Genomic DNA, 20,325 nt, shown 5'->3' on the forward strand with positions numbered 1-20,325 from the left:
CCTCCAGTGTGTACCAATGTGTGATGGGACAGAGTTGACACTTACCCATCCTCCAGTGTGTACCATTGTGTGACAGGACCGAGTTGACACTTACCCATCCTCCAGTGTGTACTTGTGACAGGACAGAATTGACACTTACCCATCCTCCAGTGTGTACCAATGTGTGACGGGACAGAGTTGACACTTACCCATCCTCCAGTGTGTACTTGTGTGTAAAGGCCAGGAGGTCAGCAGCACGACCACTCCCATCACAGACAACAACAGGGACGGGTGGGGAGTCGGTGACATACTCCAGAACAGACCGTATGGTATTGGCCCCACCCTCCAACACCACACATATGACAGGCACACCACGACCCTTGACACCACTTGCTGAAAATACATAAGATTTCGATAAAAGTTTACACCCTGACTTTGGCGCAGAGATTCTCATCGGGGCAATGAACCCATGACAGGTCTGTTTCTATTGTTCACTTGCTGTACCCAGTCATTCAGCAAGTATTCGGTATAGTCCATCTCCACATAGCTAAGATGATGTAACATTTGTACACACACAGTACAGGAAGTCTCTGATTTTAATGTTGCAATACAATACCAGTTTTGAGCAGTGTTCAATATCACGGCATGAATTTGACGACAGGAATGTCTGCCACGTTCTGTTCTGCTTATCTTCTTGCAGCATCATTTGGCATCGTAATTTGTTTAATGTCAATTTATAAAAAACATACCAACACTTTTACAAAATGTCACACCATGTTTCAATTTCAATTCACCACACTTAAAGCCATCGAGAGAATCGTTGAGTCATCGAACACCTTAGATGACATATGAAGCTAATCTCACAAAAAAAATGAATCCCAACCATCAACTGTCAAGATTTTTTTCACTGCAACACCATGGCTGCAACCATATTTCTTCTCAACATTCAATTTGAAACAATCCCTGAAGCAAAATATGTGAGATAGCGTTGACATTTGAACAGTCTAAGACTAGATGGTTCTGCAATAAACCAGACACCTTGTAGTTCAGAATGTTTGACACCACATGGAGCTGTATATCTACACCAGGAAATGCTGACTACTCAGACACCAGATGGTGCTGTATGTTCTGACACCAGGTGGTGCTGTATGTTCCAACACCATGTGGTGATGTATGTTCCGACACCAGGTGGTGATGTATGTTCCGACACCAGTCGGCGCTGTATGTTCCAACACCAGGTGGCGCTGTATGTTCCGACACCAGGTGGTGATGTATGTTCCGACACCAGACGGCGCTGTATGTTCTGACAACAGTTGGTGCTGTATTTTCGGACACCAGGTGGTGCTGTATGATCCGACACCAGGTGGTGCTGTATGTTTAACACCAATAGTGCTCTTCTCATCCCATTCTGGAGGTTACATGGGACAGTGGTGTGTTTTAGTCTGGGCTGGCTGATTCAGGAGCCAGACGGTTTGTGATGGGACTCATCATGAGGATGTTGGCCCTAAGTGGTATGACAGACACCTGAATCATGTACCTACACATCCCCACACAGTGGTAAGATGGATGGTGCCAGTGCAGCGGCATGATACACATCCCAATACACATATTCAATATCTACTATACCACTATTGCCAATATGTATCTTATACTTCTGTTAATATTTACAATAAATCTCAGGAACAAAGATGAAAAACTTCTGCAATATTAATTGACAACTCTTCAAGTATTCTAATATTATGTAATGAAATATAAAATACATATCACACTTCAAAATAAAACACAAATATTTAGCTCAAAATATGAAAATTAGAAATATGTACGTTATGATCACAACAGCTTTCTGGGTGTATAACTTTCAAATTGGATGGTACAGCAAAGTTACTGACACTGAGTCTGGTGAGCACATGTGTGATCATCCACCTCCTCTCCACACAGACAGGACAAATGATTACATCTGTACACAATCCCCTGCTATAACATAACACTACAGTAGTAACAGCCATCCTAACCAGACTTCATCTTTCCAAGCATGCTGAGGCTGATATTTCTTTCTTTTCCCCCTAACACACTATTCAGGATTTGTGCTGTAGTCAATAAATGTGTAATTAAAATGAATATTATTCTTAGTAGCAATAATTTATGCATCAATAAAATGTCTACATCATTGGGTTTGTGTTTGTGCTAGGTGTCTACATCATTGGGTTTGTGTTTGAGCTAGGTGTCTACATCATTGGGTTTGTGTTTGAGCTAGATGTCTACATTATTGTGTTTGTGTTTGTGCTAGGTGTCTACATCATTGTGTTTGTGTTTGAGCTAGTGTCTACATCATTGGGTTTGTGTTTGAGCTAGTGTCTACATCATTGGGCTTGTGTTTGTGCTAGGTGTCTACATCATTGGGTTTGTGTTTGAGCTAGATGTCTACATCATTGGGTTTGTGTTTGAGCTAGGTGTCTACATCATTGGGTTTGTGTTTGAGCTAGGTGTCTACATCATTGGGTTTGTGTTTGAGCTAGGTGTCTACATCATTGGGTTTGTGTTTGAGCTAGGTGTCTACATCATTGGGTTTGTGTTTGAGCTAGGTGTCTACATCATTGGGTTTGTGTTTGAGCTAGGTGTCTACATCATTGGGTTTGTGTTTGAGCTAGGTGTCTACATCATTGGGTTTGTGTTTGAGCTAGGTGTCTACATCATTGGGTTTGTGTTTGAGCTAGGTGTCTACATCATTGGGTTTGTGTTTGAGCTAGGTGTCTACATCATTGGGTTTGTGTTTGAGCTAGGTGTCTACATCATTGGGTTTGTGTTTGAGCTAGGTGTCTACATCATTGGGTTTGTGTTTGAGCTAGGTGTCTACATCATTGGGTTTGTGTTTGAGCTAGGTGTCTACATCATTGGGTTTGTGTTTGAGCTAGGTGTCTACATCATTGGGTTTGTGTTTGAGCTAGGTGTCTACATCATTGGGTTTGTGTTTGAGCTAGGTGTCTACATCATTGGGTTTGTGTTTGAGCTAGGTGTCTACATCATTGGGTTTGTGTTTGAGCTAGGTGTCTACATCATTGGGTTTGTGTTTGAGCTAGGTGTCTACATCATTGGGTTTGTGTTTGAGCTAGGTGTCTACATCATTGGGTTTGTGTTTGAGCTAGGTGTCTACATCATTGGGTTTGTGTTAGAGCTAGGTGTCTACATCATTGGGTTTGTGTTTGAGCTAGATGTCTACATCATTGGGTTTGTGTTTGAGCTAGGTGTCTACATCATTGGGTTTGTGTTTGAGCTAGGTGTTTACATCATTTGGTTTGTGTTTGTGCTAAGTGTCTACATCATTGGGTTTGTGTTTGTGCTAGGTGTTTACATCATTGGGTTTACTGGGTTGTGATGGAACAGACTAAGTACCTACATCACTGAGTGTACTGGGTTGTGATAGAACTGGCTAAGTACCTTCATTATTGGGTGTCCTGGGTTGTGATTGAACAGACTAAGTACCTTAGTCACTGGGTGTGCCTGGTTGTGATCGAACAGACTAAGTACCTTAGTCACTGGGTGAACCTAGTTGTGATGGAACAGACTAAGTACCTTAGTCACTGGGTGAACCTAGTTGTGATGGAACAGACTATGTACCGACATCGCTGAGTGTACTGGGTTGTGATAGAACTGGCTAAGTACCTTCATTATTGGGTGTCCTGGGTTGTGATTGAACAGACTAAGTACCTTAGTCACTGGGTGAACCTAGTTGTGATGGAACAGACTCAGTACCTTAGTCACTGGGTGTGCCTGGTTGTGATCGAACAGACTAAGTACCTTAGTCACTGGGTGTGCCTGGTTGTGATCGAACAGACTAAGTACCTTAGTCACTGGGTGAACCTAGTTGTGATGGAACAGACTCAGTACCTTAGTCACTGGGGGTGCCTGGTTGTGATGGAACAGAATCATTGGGTTTGTGTTAGAGCTAGGTGTCGACATCATTGTGTTTGTGTTAGAGCTAGGTGTCGACATCATTGGGGTTGTGTTTGAGCTAGGTGTCCACATCATTGGGTTTGTGTATGTGCTAGGTGTCTACATCGTTGGGCTTGTGTTTGTGCTAGGGGTCGACATCATTGGGTTTGTGGTTGTGCTAGGTGTCGACATCGTTGGGTTTGTGTTTGAGCTAGTGTCTACATCATTGGGGTTGTGTTTGAGCTAGGTGTTTACATCATTGGGTTTACTGGGTTGTGATAGAACTGACTAATAAAAGTACCTACATCACTGAGCGTACTGGGTTGTTATAGAACAGACTAGATACCTACATCACTCGGTATTCCAAGTTGTGATGGAACTGACTAAGTGGTTTGTGTTTGAGCTAGATGTCTCCATCATTGGGTTTGTGTATGTGCTAGGTGTCTACATGATTGGGTTCGTGTTTTAGCTAGGTGTCTACATCATTGGGTTTGTGTTTGTGTTAGGTGTCTACATCATTGGGTTTGTGTTTGTGCTAGGTGTCGACATCATTGGGTTTGTGTTTGAGCTAGGTGTCTACATCATTGGGTTTGTGTTTGTGCTAGGTGTCTACATCATTGGGTTTGGGTTTGTGCTAGGTGTCTACATCATTGGGTTTGGGTTTGAGCTAGGTGTCTACATCATTGGGTTTGTGTTAGAGCTAGGTGTCTGCATCATTGGGTTTGTGTTAGAGCTAGGTGTCTACATCATTGGTTTTGTGTTTGAGCTAGGTGTCTACATCATTGGGGTTGTGTTTGTGTTAGGTGTCTACATCATTGGGATTGTGTTTGTGCTAGGTGTCGACATCATTGGGATTGTGTTTGAGCTAGGTGTCTACATCATTGGGTTTGGGTTTGAGATAGGTGTCTACATCATTGGGTTTGTGTTTGAGATAGGTGTCTACATCATTGGGTTTGTGTTTGATCTAGGTGTCTATATCATTGGGTTTGTGTTTGTGCTAGGTGTCTACATCATTGGGCTTGTGTTTGAGATAGGTGTCTACATCATTGGGTTTCTGTTTATGCTAGGTGTCTACATTATTGGGTTTGTGTTTGTGCTAGGTGTCTACATCATTGGGTTTGTGTTTGAGATAGGTGTCTACATCATTGGGTTTGTGTTTATGCTAGGTGTCTACATTATTGGGTTTGTGTTTGAGCTAGGTGTTTACATTATTGGGTTTGTGTTTGTGCTAGGTGTCTACATCATTGGGTTTGTGTTTGAGCTAGTGTCTACATCATTGTGTTTGTGTTTGAGCTAGTGTCTACATCATTGTGTTTGTGTTTGAGCTAGTGTCTACATCATTGTGTTTGTGTTTGTGCTAGGTGTCTACATCATTAGGTTTGTGTTTGAGCTAGATGTTTACATTATTGGGTTTGTGTTTGTGCTAGGTGTTTACATCATTGGGTTTACTGGGTTGTGATTTAACAGACTAAGCACCTACATCATTGAGTTTACTGGGTTGTTATAGAACTGACTAAGTACCTACATCACTGAGCGTACTGGGTTGTTATAGAACAGACTAGGTACCTACATCACTCGGTATTCCAGGTTGTGATGGAACTGACTAAGTACCTACATCACTGAGTTTACTGGGTTGTGATTGAACAGACTAATAAAAGTACCTACATCACTGAGTTTACTGGGTTGTGATGGAACAGACTAAGTACCTACATCACTGAGTGTACTGGGTTGTGAAAGAACAGACTAGGTACCTACGTCACTGAGTGTACTGGGTTGTGATAGAACTGGCTAAGTACCTTCATTATTGGGTGTCCTGGGTTGTGATTGAACAGACTAGGTACCTACGTCGCTGAGTTTACTGGGTTGTGATGGAACAGACTATGTACCTACATCACTGAGTTTACTGGGTTGTGATAGAACTGACTAATAAAAGAACCTACATCACTGAGTTTACTGGGTTGTGATGGAACAGACTATGTACCTACATCACTGAGTTTACTGGGTTGTGATGGAACAGACTATGTACCTACATCACTGAGTTTACTGGGTTGTGATAGAACTGACTAATAAAAGTACCTACATCACTGAGTTTACTGGGTTGTGATTGAACAGACTAATAAAAGTACCTACATCACTGAGTTTACTGGGTTGTGATAGAACTGACTATGTACCTACATCACTGGATGTACTGGGTTGTGATGGAACAGACTAAGTACCTACGACACTGAGTGTACTGGGTTGTGATGGAACAGACTAAGTACCTACGTCACTGAGTGTATTGGGTTGTGATATAATTGACTATGTACCTACGTTACTAAGTTTACTGGGTTGTGATAGAACTGACTATGTACCTACGTCACTGAGTATATTGGGTTGTGATATAATTGACTAGGTACCTACGTCACTGAGTTTACTGGGTTGTGATGGAACAGACTATGTACCGACATCACTGAGTGTACTGGGTTGTGATGGAACAGACTAAGTACCTTAGTCACTGGGTGTGCCTGGTTGTGATGGAACAGACTAAGTACCTTAGTCACTGAGTGTACTGGGTTGTGATGGAACAGACTCAGTACCTTAGTCACTGGGTGTGCCTGGTTATGATGGAACAGACTAAGTACCTTAGTCACTGGGTGTGCCTGGTTGTGATGGAACTGACTATGTACCTTAGTCACTGGGTGTGCCTGGTTATGATGGAACTGACTATGTACCTTAGTCACTGGGTGTGCTTGGTTATGATGGAACTGACTATTGACGTCACTGGGTGTACTGAATCAAGCTATCTGCTGTCAAACAGATAAATGAATACTATCACAAGCTTCATTAGGACACTGTTCTTAGCTGATCATATCATCACGTCACAGACGGCTTTTTGATTCTTTCAGGAAAATTGCTGCTTTATGACTGTTGGAAATTACAGGTATGCTAATTAACTATGTGTTTATCAGATGCATTTTTACAGAAACGTTTTTACCATGACAACAAATACACATGACTGAAAAAGTGCTTTAATTTTACAGTACAGCTAACCTAGCAATTGTAGCGTGCTGCATCAAGTTTACCGCACACTTTATAATCAGGTTCTTGTCACTGAAACGTGATTAATATCAAACTTCTAAGGCCAAGAGCCACAGAAGCGATCAGCCCATATGACGGAGTAAAGTTTAATGAAACGTTACAGTAAGTTTACGGTGGATAGGCATCCACGAGGAGAAGAAAAGTTTGAGATATCCCGCTAATCCACGACGTCGTGTTTGTCTGGAGGTTCTATCCACTTTTGACAGACAGCTGATCAAGTGGGACTACTGAACTGAGGGTCAGGATTAGCAACAGTTGAATCATCTTCATCGTGACATCATACTGCACCAACTCATTCAGGGTCAATTCAAAACAGAGCAATTCTAGCTGTACATTTAGGTCGCTCTACACACCAACTTTAAATGGTTGTAATCTCCCTAAATATGTTGATACTTAGAACATTTCAATATTTATTCATGAATATTGGCACTTTATCTTTTTAATGTTTCAATGAACGTGATGTTTCTCCCTGCAATGACTGTGCCTCCTCCATATTGTTGGTTGCTGCTGACAACACATACATCCTGTTCTCAGCAGATTATATCTACTGTGATCTGTAAGAGCTGACATAATGGCCAGCGATTTGGTCCTAAGGACGTGCAAGGCTTTGGTCTTATTGCTGCTACTACTAGTTTTATTCTTGCATTGTCGCCAGCTGAGCAGATTGATCTATTTTGCCATTTTTTTCTTTTTCCCTATGTTTGGGGTTGAAAAGACATCTCCTACAGTCCATATACTTGTACAGATAAATCTGGGAGTCATTATACCTTTATAATGTTAGAGCAGACAGGAGGTTTGGGTTCTTGCTGTTCTTTCGTCCATCTGCTTGGCTGTTTGTTTCTTTCAGAAATTAAAGTTATGTCTAATGCCTTTGGCACGGTCAGACTGCTTTTACTGACTTTTACCTTGAGGTCTATGACATCAGTTTCTGACGACCTGTTTTATCTTGGACCTTTTGTGTTGGCACAGTTTGGCGTTGACACCAGTTGAGCAGGTTGATCTATTTTTTCTGTATTTTGTAACTGCTTGTAAAGCATGGGTGAACAGACTATTGTTACCATTTTCGTTAAGTCTGGGTATCTTTAGTGCCTGTATATTACTCCCTTGTGGAGTTTTCTGCTGTCCTTATTTAAAATGTTCCGATTACAACCATTTAAAGTTGATGTGTGGAGCGACCTAAATGTACAGCTATAATTGTTCTGTTTTGAATTGACCCTGAATGAGTTAGTGCAGTATGATGTCACGATGAAGATGATTCAACTGTTGCTAATCCGGACTCTCGGTTCAGTATTCATTTCGGTGTTCAAGTCACCATTACGGAAAAAAAAACTCACATAATAAAGTTGTAATTAATCCTGAAATGACATTTGAGTTTTTCTTGTAAAACTCATTTTCATGATGTAATAATTACCAAACTTCATGGAGGCCCAACCTCCTTCCATTTCCTCCTCATCCTATGGGTCATCGGATCAGCATTGTGAAGAACACAGCCCATGTAACATGGAATCTGAATAGCTCGTCTTGGTTGAAATACTGTTCAGCCTTCTGAACTACACATGTGAGAACCTTCTTTGTTAACCCTTTCACCCCTATGTAACTTAGTAGACTCTAACATGCATTGATATGGATGAGTCCATTATGGTCAGAGTGGTGAAAGTGTTAATGGCTTTTAGTTTTTGCCCTAGTTATTCAGGCATAGTGACATCCTGTTTCGCATCAAAGATACAAATTTCTCTCCTGAAAAGGCAAAAATTAATGAGGCCAACTGTCTCCACTTTAAAGAGCAATTTCCAGCAATAAATTTAAGGAATAAACCATTTCTACTAAACAACGATTTTCAACTTTAACTTTAAGGACAAGCCATCTCAATGAAACAGAGAAATTCCTGACAATGAATTAAAGGACAAACTGTCTCCACTAAAGAAAGCCATCTCCGACCATAACATTGAGATTACAATCTGTCTCTACTAACCTGAGCCAGTCCTGGACATGCAAGAGGAATTACTGGCCATAAATAAAAAGGACAAACATCTTCACAAAAGAAGACCACCCCTGACCATACACGAAAGCACAAACTGTTTCCACGAAATACAGCAATCCTTTGCCATAAACTAAAAGTACACATCCTCTTCACTACAGGAACAATCCCTAGTCATAAATAAATGAATGCTTCTTGGCATCTTAACTAAACAGCAATCTCCTGTCAAAGCTCCCAACAGACTGTACTAAACACACATTTACTATCCCCAGCCTAACACTAAACACACATTTACTATCCCCAGCCTAACACTAAACACACATTTACTATCCCCAGCCTAACACTAAACACACATTTACTATCCCCAGCCTAACACTAAACACACATTTACTATCCCCAGCCTAACACTAAACACACATTTACTATCCCCAGCCTAACACTAAACACACATTTACTATCCCCAGCCTAACACTAAACACACATTTACTATCCCCAGCCTAACACTAAACACACATTTACTATCCCCAGCCTAACACTAAGGGACAAATTGTATAAAATAGGTTGGTTCTAGCTAGATCCTCTGGGTAAATTAAGGCACAATCTGAGCAGAAGATGAAAACTTTGAAATATACACAGAACAGGTGCGAGCTCTAACACACATTGATTATTTCTGAACAAATAACTGTACTGGGAAATCCATTGGAGGACATGTACACTTTTAGAAACAGAACACAAATCTTAATTCCTCCCTGATGCTATGCAGTCATTTCCGAAGAAACTGAAGAACTCAGGAAATACCCCTACAGCTGGCAGCTATTATATAAACACTTTATTCATTAGAGTGTGCTGTCTCTTTTTTACACTGTTGCACACTCACTTTTTGCTAGGGCATAATGAGGCACCCTTCCATTGACTCAATGTTAAAGCGAATGTGAGAATGTGAAAAGAACAATTTGTCTCAACCAATCAGATTACAGGATTTTCACTAGACGTATAATAATGAAACACTTGACCAACATTGCGACAGCTATAGAGGTTGTATTTCTAAGGGTTTGAGTAGAAAATGCAGCTTTGAGTACATGCATTTAAAAATACTGGTGTAAAGAAACAGAAGCTTCCTTAAGTTCACCATTTCCAAACAGCATAAGTTATTGCAGCTATAGGATTTCATGTAGAATACTACAATTCTAAATAGTAAATATCATGGAATAAAGATTTTTCTTTTCTTTTTTTCTTTCTTTCAAATTGATCATTAAACCTTGGCTGGAACACTAATGGTATTCTCAAAATGTGTTCCCGAATTAAAAGAAATCTTTGAAGTGATGATGTCATGATTGGCTCTATAAAGAGCTCAGATAAAATAAAACATGTTTCTGAATCATACAGGAAACTTCTTCAGCTTTTTATTCTGGAAATCTTGACAGGTGAACACTTAGTCATTTTTCTATTGTTGCTAAACTTAAGACGCTACCGTTCCAATCGATTGGATTATCCCATCAGTATAAGGTATCTATCTACAGTATCATTCCGAAATAGAATGTGCAGAAAAAGAAAACTGAGTGTTTTATCCATCGGAACCAAAGTTTGTGAGCACCTCATTAGTCACCTGCCAAGTGCTTCAATTACCAGTCTGTCTCCTAACATCGCAGTACAATTCATCAATAGGCTGTGTGGTCCTGCCATATATATAGGCACCATAGCCACAGTGCTGACATCTGTAGCAGTACCAATACATAATCATGGTGTGACTGGCCATTATAAACTCACGCACACTGCCAACATCACCAGTACCGGAGGTGTCCCATCATGCTGGCAATTTGCTTGTTCAATTACCCACTTTTCTCAATAGGAATTTTACCAAAATGGTCTGTTTTCACAGAAAAAGGAACTTGTCGTTCGAGATTGAATCAGATAGCTATTGACCTAGTGCTGGAGTGTTTCCCAGGAGAGTGCTTGCTACACGCTCTGCATATACATGTGACACTCTCTGGATTGTTCAAAGTATACGCTTATTTCTCAGCAGACATGCCAGAGCCAATTACCAGCTGTTGCTCCCATAGAGGATGCTTGGTACATCTTTTACCGCCACACATGACTGAACTCATGCTTTAAGAGTATTAAACCAGGTTATCTTTTTAGGCCTAATGCCCCTCTGCTCCAGGAGAACCACATCATTTTTTTGGACTCAGAGATGCACAATACCTATAATCAGGTCAAGATCTTTTCAACCATACTTCAGCAGTAGTTTTTAAAAGATAAAAACCTTATTTTTTCTCTTTTGAACACTACCTGTTCCCCCACTTTAAACGGTTCCACACCCTTCAATTACACAAGGTTTAATTCCCTTTGTCCAGGTATGCTCAATATCAAAATAAGTAAACTCCAATTGCCAATACTTAAGGAGTGGTCATTTGATATTTACACAAGCTCTCCACCCCTAACCACATTGTGACCTTTAATTCTGTAAAGATAAAATTTATCCAAAATAAATTCAGCAGTTCTGGACAAACAATCATTAAAAACAGTAAGTTGACTGACAAATGCAAGGCACCATTGGATCAGCTAGCTTACTAGTCGTTTGTGCTAGGTATCAGCTAACAAGGAATGTCCTATGGGAATTGTATACTGAATTGTTCTACAAAGATTGTCTACCATTAGAGTACATACAATGATACAGTATCTCTACAGCGATAGTTCAGGGTCTCTATAATTTCCGAAAATAGAATGATTCTGTGATAAAAACGAATTTCTCTAGAGGTTGCTCCTATACAGAATACATAAAAATTCCCACATTATACCCAATGGGTTGTTATAATACCCCCTATTGAAGTTCCAGTCCCATATTTTATCTCTTAGATTACAGGCAGGCACAAGCTGAATTGCCAGGTTTCTTTTTTCCCACAGAAAACGAACTTTAAACGTATAAGAAGCATGGTACATTGCGACAAGCAATGCTTACTATCACTGATGTGGCGATTTATCTTCTCTGCCTATTAACATTTAAACACATCCATCCATACCTTATATACGTAAGCTGAATAAAACCGATATATTGTACCATTGCATTGATCCTTCATCCATCATCCTAGAAAATTTCCAAGTTTGATTTGCGAGATCGACCTTACTGGGCATTAGCAGAACTTTGCCTAACTCTGTATTACCTAATCTATGCCGGGGAACCACAGTCATGTTATTTATCAAAACATCAGGCCAATACAATATCTAAACAAAACATCTTGCTGATACAGTTTTATTGAATTGTCTAGGGCGAAAGTGTGATTTATAAATCAAACAAATTTGATGCATGATAAACTAGGAAACCATCGTGAGAGGTGGAAATCAAATCATCACTAGATTTGATATATCTCCGTCTGTATAAAAAGTATTACTTCTGACATTGGAGCTGACCAGGGAGCTGACCAGGATGCTCATATTTAATATTAAAATAAACAGCTCCATGCACCTGATGTACAAACAACCCTTGCAATAGAATTGCCTATGTTGGCAAAATTTAGTTATCTAAGGCCAAACAAAAGATATTATGTGTTCATGGTAACCCTACCTACCCTAATTTTCTTAGTCAATTTTCAAAGATGCTCTCCAAATTCAATATCACTCTCCTATATAAATCATGGAAATTATTTTCAAAAACAGAATTTGTTACCTTCCTATCCACCCTAAATGTATCAAACATGTTACAAGAAACACACTTATTTCTTGTTTGACTAAACTGATTTTTAATTCATTCCTTCTGATCATAAAAACTTAAATATGGTATGGTCATCAGGAAACAGAAGCGTGTTATAAATTCAGCTAGACAATATGTGGTTAACAAACTGACGCATACATCTGACGAATGATTCGTCACTGGTAATACTTCCTTTTGGTGACCAAAGTCTGAAATGTCTCAAATGTATCTAGAGTAGATAGCGGTAAGCTCAGAACGGCTATGTTTGGGATATCTATCGAATTTAACTGCCCATTTGCCTCTGGGGCCCTTGCTGACTAAATAAAAGTGCTTATAGACCTGAAGTGACTCATAATGTCATAGAAACAATGGTTTGAAAACACATACATATCCCATGTTTAAATATCCATTTCCATTTGAACTCATTCACCCCTGCAGACACATTTAAACCCTTCCAATTCAAAGGTTGGAATAGTTCATTATGAAATTTCAGGGTGAATGAGTTAATCTTCCAATGTACCACAAACTTGTTTCTCTACAGTTCAGTCTCGTCTAACTTCTAACAATTTAGTGTGGATTGTCATGAAGGAATTACAAAACATCCCTAAATCTACCCCTGCAGTCACAAATGATACTTATGGAGGTTGCAGGAGAGTTTGCATTACCATATAATATACTCCTACCTACCAAACTGACCAAAACTGGTCAATACCCAAATTTTGATCAATCAGAAGCCAGTCGTTGGTGCCCGAAATCTAGTCAGAAACAAAAGATTCAGTGTTGTTCACAGTAGCATTTATATACACCAAAGTTGAGTGAAATTGGTCAATAACTAAATTTCGACCAAACCGAGGCCTGCGACAGCTATACTGGATGACCAATCGAAACACAGTCATTTGTACACACCCTTCCATTCATGAACACTCATGTTTTGTTAAATTCTGACTTACAGTTTTTTGAGAAAGAAGATGGGAACTTTTCTGGCGAAAGAAAGGGGAAGAAATAGAAAATTTGGTTTCAGAAACTTAATAAAAGACAAACTGTGTGATTATTTTAAGGCTATCTGCTATGTACTTTCTGAGTACACATTATACTTGTGATCATACCAGTATATGTTATCTCCCATTAGCTATTTTCAATTAACATATGTTATAAGCTGGAATACTGACAAGTCAGTGAGGGTACCGCCTTGTTCCCGTGCCTATTTATCTCCCATTATTGCAAAGAAGAAACCAAAGCCAACACCTCAGATTTCAGAATATGGGTAGAAGTTACACAAGGATGTCATTGGTCAAGTACCAATTACCACCAAGTATTAACAAAATCAGACCAGACATAACTAAAGTTATAGTACAAAAGGTCTCAGCCAATCAGAAGTCATGGTGGCCATCTTGGATTATTGAATCCAGATAGAATTACCTTATTAACCATGTACACTATCCACTAAATGCTGATTATCATTAAGTATGCACGAAAGGGTACAAACAGAACCAGAGCTAAATCTATATACACAAGCTTCAGACAATAAGATGGTGCCTTTGACCTGTGGCAATGTTTGATTTTTGAAACCTTGTCTTATTGTTTGAGTCATATCAACCAACTACCAATTACGTCCAAAATAAACACGGGCAGGTCAGAAAGGCCAAAAAATGTATTTGATACAGTACATTTGATTCCCCAACCCCCAGGCTATTTGAGCAACTGTAACCATGACCCCAACTTTAAGACTTTTGGATTTTAAAGGTCATCTCCAAAAACAAAGCTGTGGACAAAAAGATGAACGGTTAGATGGATGGACCGACAGCTACCATGATTACTATAGGGCATCTGACTGATGTGGGTTCCTGATCTGATAGCTACCAATGCATACATACTAGTGCTGGGAATCGGTCAAATATTCAAGATCCATAATCGGAACTCCATAATCGATCGATAATCGATTATCGGTTTAAATGACCTACTCGTGTAACATAAGAGTCCGGTCAATTTATTATCTGATGTAATTGTGCCGACTGATGAGAAAATGCTCGTTTCTGAAATCTAGGTGGAAGAAAGGATTCAATTATAATCTCTGTTTTGACTCAAAAGGTGATGACAACTAGGTGTATTCACAGTTTAGATATTAATTACAAACATTTGAATGGTCCAATCACTATAACATAGCATATTAATAATTATTTATCAAGAAAAACACTCCTGCTAGCTTCATTTTCCTAGCTTTCAAATATGGCGGTTTCGGTCGATACAAAATGCAGATGTATGTATTATACGAAACGAATACAAGTGACGCAATGAAAAGCAATTCCGCTTTTTTTACCATATACAGTTCCATTTTTATATTAACCACCAAATCTATAATGTCGGTGCAGACGTTGCGTCTGCTTCAAGTTAGAAAAGGATTACAATACAATTGAACATAATTGATCTTTCATCAGCAAAATCGATTATTGGATCTGACCCTTTTCAAACTCGATTTAATCAATGTTCCCGATTATCGATACACCACTAATACATACATCCTTGTGTCATTAATGAAATGACCAAATTTCTATCAATAATATCTATTTTATAGATTTCCTAAAGTGAAGCTCTTTTGGAATAGAGAGCCAGTCATGATAAGGTAGCATACATCTTTAACTGAGAGCAGACACAATCTCCACGACATACAGCTGGAATGTCCCGAGGGATGACTTCTATACTGTTTACTACTGTTTCAACATTTCAATTTTGATAACAAGGTAATTCATCAGTCTGGATGCAACAAAACCTCTGACGCTCCTGGAATTGAAGAGTGCTCCAGAAATCTGAAAAAGGCTATAACAGTCAAATGTAGGCATTATCTGTAAGTAAACACCCTAAGGGAGTAATGTCCAGAGGAGATAACTAAGTAGTGAATACAGGTTTCAAGTGTGTATAGGGCATAATGTCCAGGGGAGATAACACAGTAGTGAATACAGGTTTCAAGTGTGTATAGGGCATAATGTCCAGGGGAGATAACTCAGTAGTGAATACAGGTTTCAAGTGTGTAGAGGGAGTAATGTCCAGAGGAGATAACTAAGAAGTGAATACAGGTTTCTAGTGTGTATAGGGCATAATTTCCAGGGGAGATAACTCAGTAGTGAATACAGGTTTCAAGTGTGTAGAGGGAGTAATGTCCAGAGGAGATAACTAAGAAGTGAATACAGGTTTCAAGTGTGTATAGGGCATAATGTCCAGGGGAGATAACTCAGTAGTGAATACAGGTTTCAAGTGTGTAAAGGGAGTAATGTCCAGAGGAGATAACTAAGAAGTGAATACAGGTTTCTAGTGTGTATAGGGCATAATTTCCAGGGGAGATAACTCAGTAGTGAATACAGGTTTCAAGTGTGTAGAGGGAGTAATGTCCAGAGGAGATAACTAAGAAGTGAATACAGGTTTCTAGTGTGTATAGGGCATAATTTCCAGGGGAGATAACTCAGTAGTGAATACAGGTTTCAAGGGTGTAAAGGGAGTAATGTCCAGAGGAGATAACTAAGAAGTGAATACAGGTTTCTAGTGTGTATAGGGCATAATTTCCAGGGGAGATAACTCAGTAGTGAATACAGGTTTCAAGTGTGTGAAGGGAGTAATGTCCAGAGGAGATAACTAAGAAGTGAATACAGGTTTCTAGTGTGTATAGGGCATAATGTCCAGGGTAGATAACTCAGTAGTGAATACAGGTTTCAAGTGTGTAGAGGGAGTAATGTCCAGAGGAGATAACTAAGAAGTGAATACAGGTTTCTAGTGTGTATAGGGCATAATGTCCAGGGTAGATAACTCAGTAGTGAATACAGGTTTCAAGTGTGTAAAGGGAGTAATGTCCAGAGGAGATAACTAAGAAGTGAATACAGGTTTTAAGTGTGTATAGGGAGTAATGTCTAGGGGAGATAACTGAGAAGTGAATATGTGTTTAAAGTGTGCATATCTAACAGGGTAACATATTCATAAGGGAGTAATGTCCAGAGGAGATAACTAAGTAGTAAATACAGGTTCCAAGTGTGTAAAGGCCTAATGTCCAGGGGAGATAACTGAGTAGTGAATATGTGTTTAAAGTGTGCATATCTATCAGGGTAACATATTCATAAGGGAGTAATGCCCAGGGGAGATAACTAAGTAGTGAATACAGGTTTTAAGTGTGTATAGGGAGTAATGTCCAGGGGAGATAACTAAGTAGTGAATACAGGTTTCAAGTGTGTGCAGGGAGTAATGTCAAGGGGAGATAACTGAGTAGTGAATACAGGTTTCAAGTGTGTATAGGGAGTAATGTCCAGGGGAGATAACTAAGTAGTGAATACAGGTTTTAAGTGTGTATACCTAGCAAGGTAACTTATTTATAATATCCAGGGGAGATAAACGAGTAGTAAATACAGGTTTTATTGATATGGTAAGATAATTATAATGTCAGGGCAGATAACTGTGAAATGAATTAAGGTTTTAAGAGTGTTCATCATATAAGACTAGGCTACATTTTTATCTAGAAAATCTTCAAAGGGAGATAATTGTTATATACATTACATAATGCTTTTTGTGCAAATTCAATTTTTGCCCAAAATGATTAAATATATATGGCATTTTCTCAAACAGTACTTTTAGACATGGTTATACTTTGTCCTGCAATTTCTCCACATATATTTTTATTAAGTAGGGAAATATGCATTAGAGGAAAAACAGGTAAAGGGTAAATAACTGCCAACTACAGTTACAGGTGTATAAATATAACAAGGCTTTACTAACATCAGGGGAATAATAATCAAGGGGAGATAACTGTGATGTGCCTACAGATTGCTGGTGTATACCTTATGAACACTGGAAATAAAGTTTAGGAAAAAGTCATGGAATAACCTACATCATATCAGGTACATAAATAACATCTTAATGATGGTATTTCAAATAATGTTCCTGAATATCAAAGCAGATATAGTCAGGTAAAATACTCCATACTAGAATCAAACTCAAAACAAACATTCCATACAGACTTAATAGGTAACCAGTGTTCTTGTGATTTCCTCAGTGAAAACAACTTTCACTTCTAATTGACATATAATTGATAGTCAAAGACAATAACAGTTTATGTCAGATGTGATTTTAAAATATGGCAACTTAAATAATGTATTGGTACATTAAGGCAGTGGTGATGGATAAATAATGTTTAGGTACATTAAGGCAGTGGTGATGAATAAATGCATAGGTACATTAAGGCAGTGGTGATGAATAAACAAGAGGCCCATGGGCCCTACAGTATTTATTTTTGTTGTTGAAATATGTACCAATTTGAGTAAAAAATAGTTAAGTATAATGTTAACTTAACTTTGTCAGGACCATGAGGTGATCATTCCTAGACCGATTTTCAGTGAGATTGGCCTATTAGAACTTGTTTTGAAGTTTGAAAAAGGTATTTACAAAATAGCGGCCATGGCAGCCAAATTGTATTTCTGAGTGACCCGAAAAATAACAACACTTTGTCAGGACCATGAGTCGATCATTCCTACAAAGTTTCAGTTCAATCGGCCTAGCAGAACTTGACTTTAAGTTTGAAATAGTTTTTCAAAATGGCGGCCACGGCTGCCATATTGGATTTCTTNGAAATAGTTTTTCAAAATGGCGGCCACGGCGGCCATATTGGATTTCATATTGACCTCAAAAATAACAAAACTTTGTCAGGACCATGAGTCGATCATTCCTACCAAATTTCAGTTCAATCGCCCCAGCAGAACTTGACTGTAAGTTTGAAATAGGTATTTTCAAAATGGCGGCCGTGGCAGCCATATTGGATTTCTGATTGACCTGAAAAATAACAACAGTTTGTCAGGACCATGAGTCAATCATTCCTACCAATNGTTCAATCGGCCTAGCAAAACTTGACTTTAAAGTTTGAAATAGTTTTTCAGAATGGCGGCCGTGGCGGCCATATTGGATTTCTGATTGACCTGAAAAATAACAACACTTTGTCAGGTCAATGAGTCGATCATTCCTACCAACTTTCAGTTCAATCGGCCAAGCAGAACTTGACTTTAAGTTTGAAATAGGTTTCCAAAATGGCGGCCATATTGGATTTCTGATTGACCTGAAAAATAACATCACTTTGTCAGGACCATGAGTAGATAATTCCTACCAACTTTCAGTTCAATCGGCCCAGCAGACCTTGACTTTAAGTTTGAAATAGTTTTCAAAATGGTGGCCGTGGTAGTCCTTCATCCCAGCATGCTACAGGCCTAATTTCAGTACCCTGGCCTTTTTGGTTATTGAGAAGAAGTGGTTTGAAGATTTTACGACATTTGACCCCTGTGACCTTGAAAGTGGGTCAAGGACATTCATTTGAACAAACTTGGTAGCCCTTGATCCCAGCATGCTGCAGACCCAATATCAGTACCCTGGGCCTTTTGGTTATTGAGAAGAAGTTGTTTGAAGATTTTAAAGACATCTGACATCAGTGACCTTGAAAGTGGGTCAAGGTCATTCATTTGAACAAACTTGGTAGCCCTTCATCCCAGCATGCTACAGGCCCAATATCAGTACCCTGGGCCTTTTGGTTATTTAGAAGAAGTTATTTGATGATTTTAACATATTTGACCCCTGTGACCTTATAAGTGGGTCAAGGTCATTTATTTGAACAAACTTGGTAGCCCTTGATCCCAGCATGCTACTGGCCAAATATCATCTTCCTAGGCCTTTTGGTTATTGAGCAGAAGTTGTTTAAAGCAAAAAGTTGACGCCGGACAGACGGACGACGGACGACGGATGCCGCACAATAACATAAGCTCACTTGCCCTTCGGGCANAAAGCAAAAAGTTGACGCCGGACAGACGGACGACGGACGACGGATGTCGCACCATAACATAAGCTCACTTGCCCTTCGGGTGGGTGAGCTAATAATGTATAGGTACATTAAGGCAGTGGTGATGAATAAATAATGTATAGGTACATTAAGGCAGTAGGGATGAATAAATAATGTATAGGTACATTAAGGCAGTGGTGATGAATAAATGATGTAGAAAAGGTAGGACGTTTATTGCTGTGTGAAATTTAATTATCAATTACAAAAGCTTTAAATAATGCTTTCTTGGAGTTTAATTTCCTTTATCACTGAGATTTAAATTATATTTTTATGTATTTTTAATGAATCTGGTCATAATAAAATAAATGCATTACATTTATAAATGTATAATGCATGCTACTCCACTTCCCCTGCCATCGTTGATACATGTAAGTGTGTATATGTCTATGACACTTCATTACTACAAGAGGCCCAATGGGCCTGCATCGCTCACCTGGTATAAAACTCACACTTGTAACCTGAAAAGTGATCTAAAATAAAGCTACAGGCAAAATATCAGTATTTATGATTAAAATTCATTCAAAAGACCATTATTTTTTTTTTAACATTTCACCCCTGTGATTGAAAGTCGAACAAAGTCATTATGTTGAACACATTGTATAGCCTTTCATCTCAGGATGCAACTTGCAAAGTATAAACATCCTGGGACCCATGGTTATTCAGAAGAGGTTGTTTAAAGATTTTAAACAAATTTGACCCCTGTGACCTTGAATATAAGTCAAAGTCATTCACTTTAACAAACATAGTAGTCCTTGATCCCAGCATATGCTACTAACTAAATATCAACATCCTGAGCCTTTTGGTTATTCAGAACAAGTT

General features: G+C 39.0%; 1 protein-coding gene across 2 annotated transcripts in view; it reads right to left on the reverse strand.

Annotated features, from left to right (window-relative positions):
• Window positions 1–20,325, reverse strand: part of LOC110460047 (transient receptor potential cation channel subfamily M member 3-like) — a 200,909-nt gene that overhangs the window by 60,523 nt on the left and 120,061 nt on the right. For both annotated transcript variants that reach the window (XM_021512752.1, XM_021512751.1), the window contains exon 8: window positions 189–372. In XM_021512752.1, coding sequence (XP_021368427.1) covers window positions 189–372 — 184 coding nt within the window. The remainder of the gene's footprint in view (window positions 1–188; window positions 373–20,325) is intronic.

The sequence above is a fragment of the Mizuhopecten yessoensis genome, unplaced genomic scaffold (genome assembly GCF_002113885.1).
Source record: "Mizuhopecten yessoensis strain PY_sf001 unplaced genomic scaffold, ASM211388v2 scaffold10311, whole genome shotgun sequence".
Taxonomy (NCBI): Eukaryota; Metazoa; Mollusca; class Bivalvia; order Pectinida; family Pectinidae; genus Mizuhopecten; species Mizuhopecten yessoensis.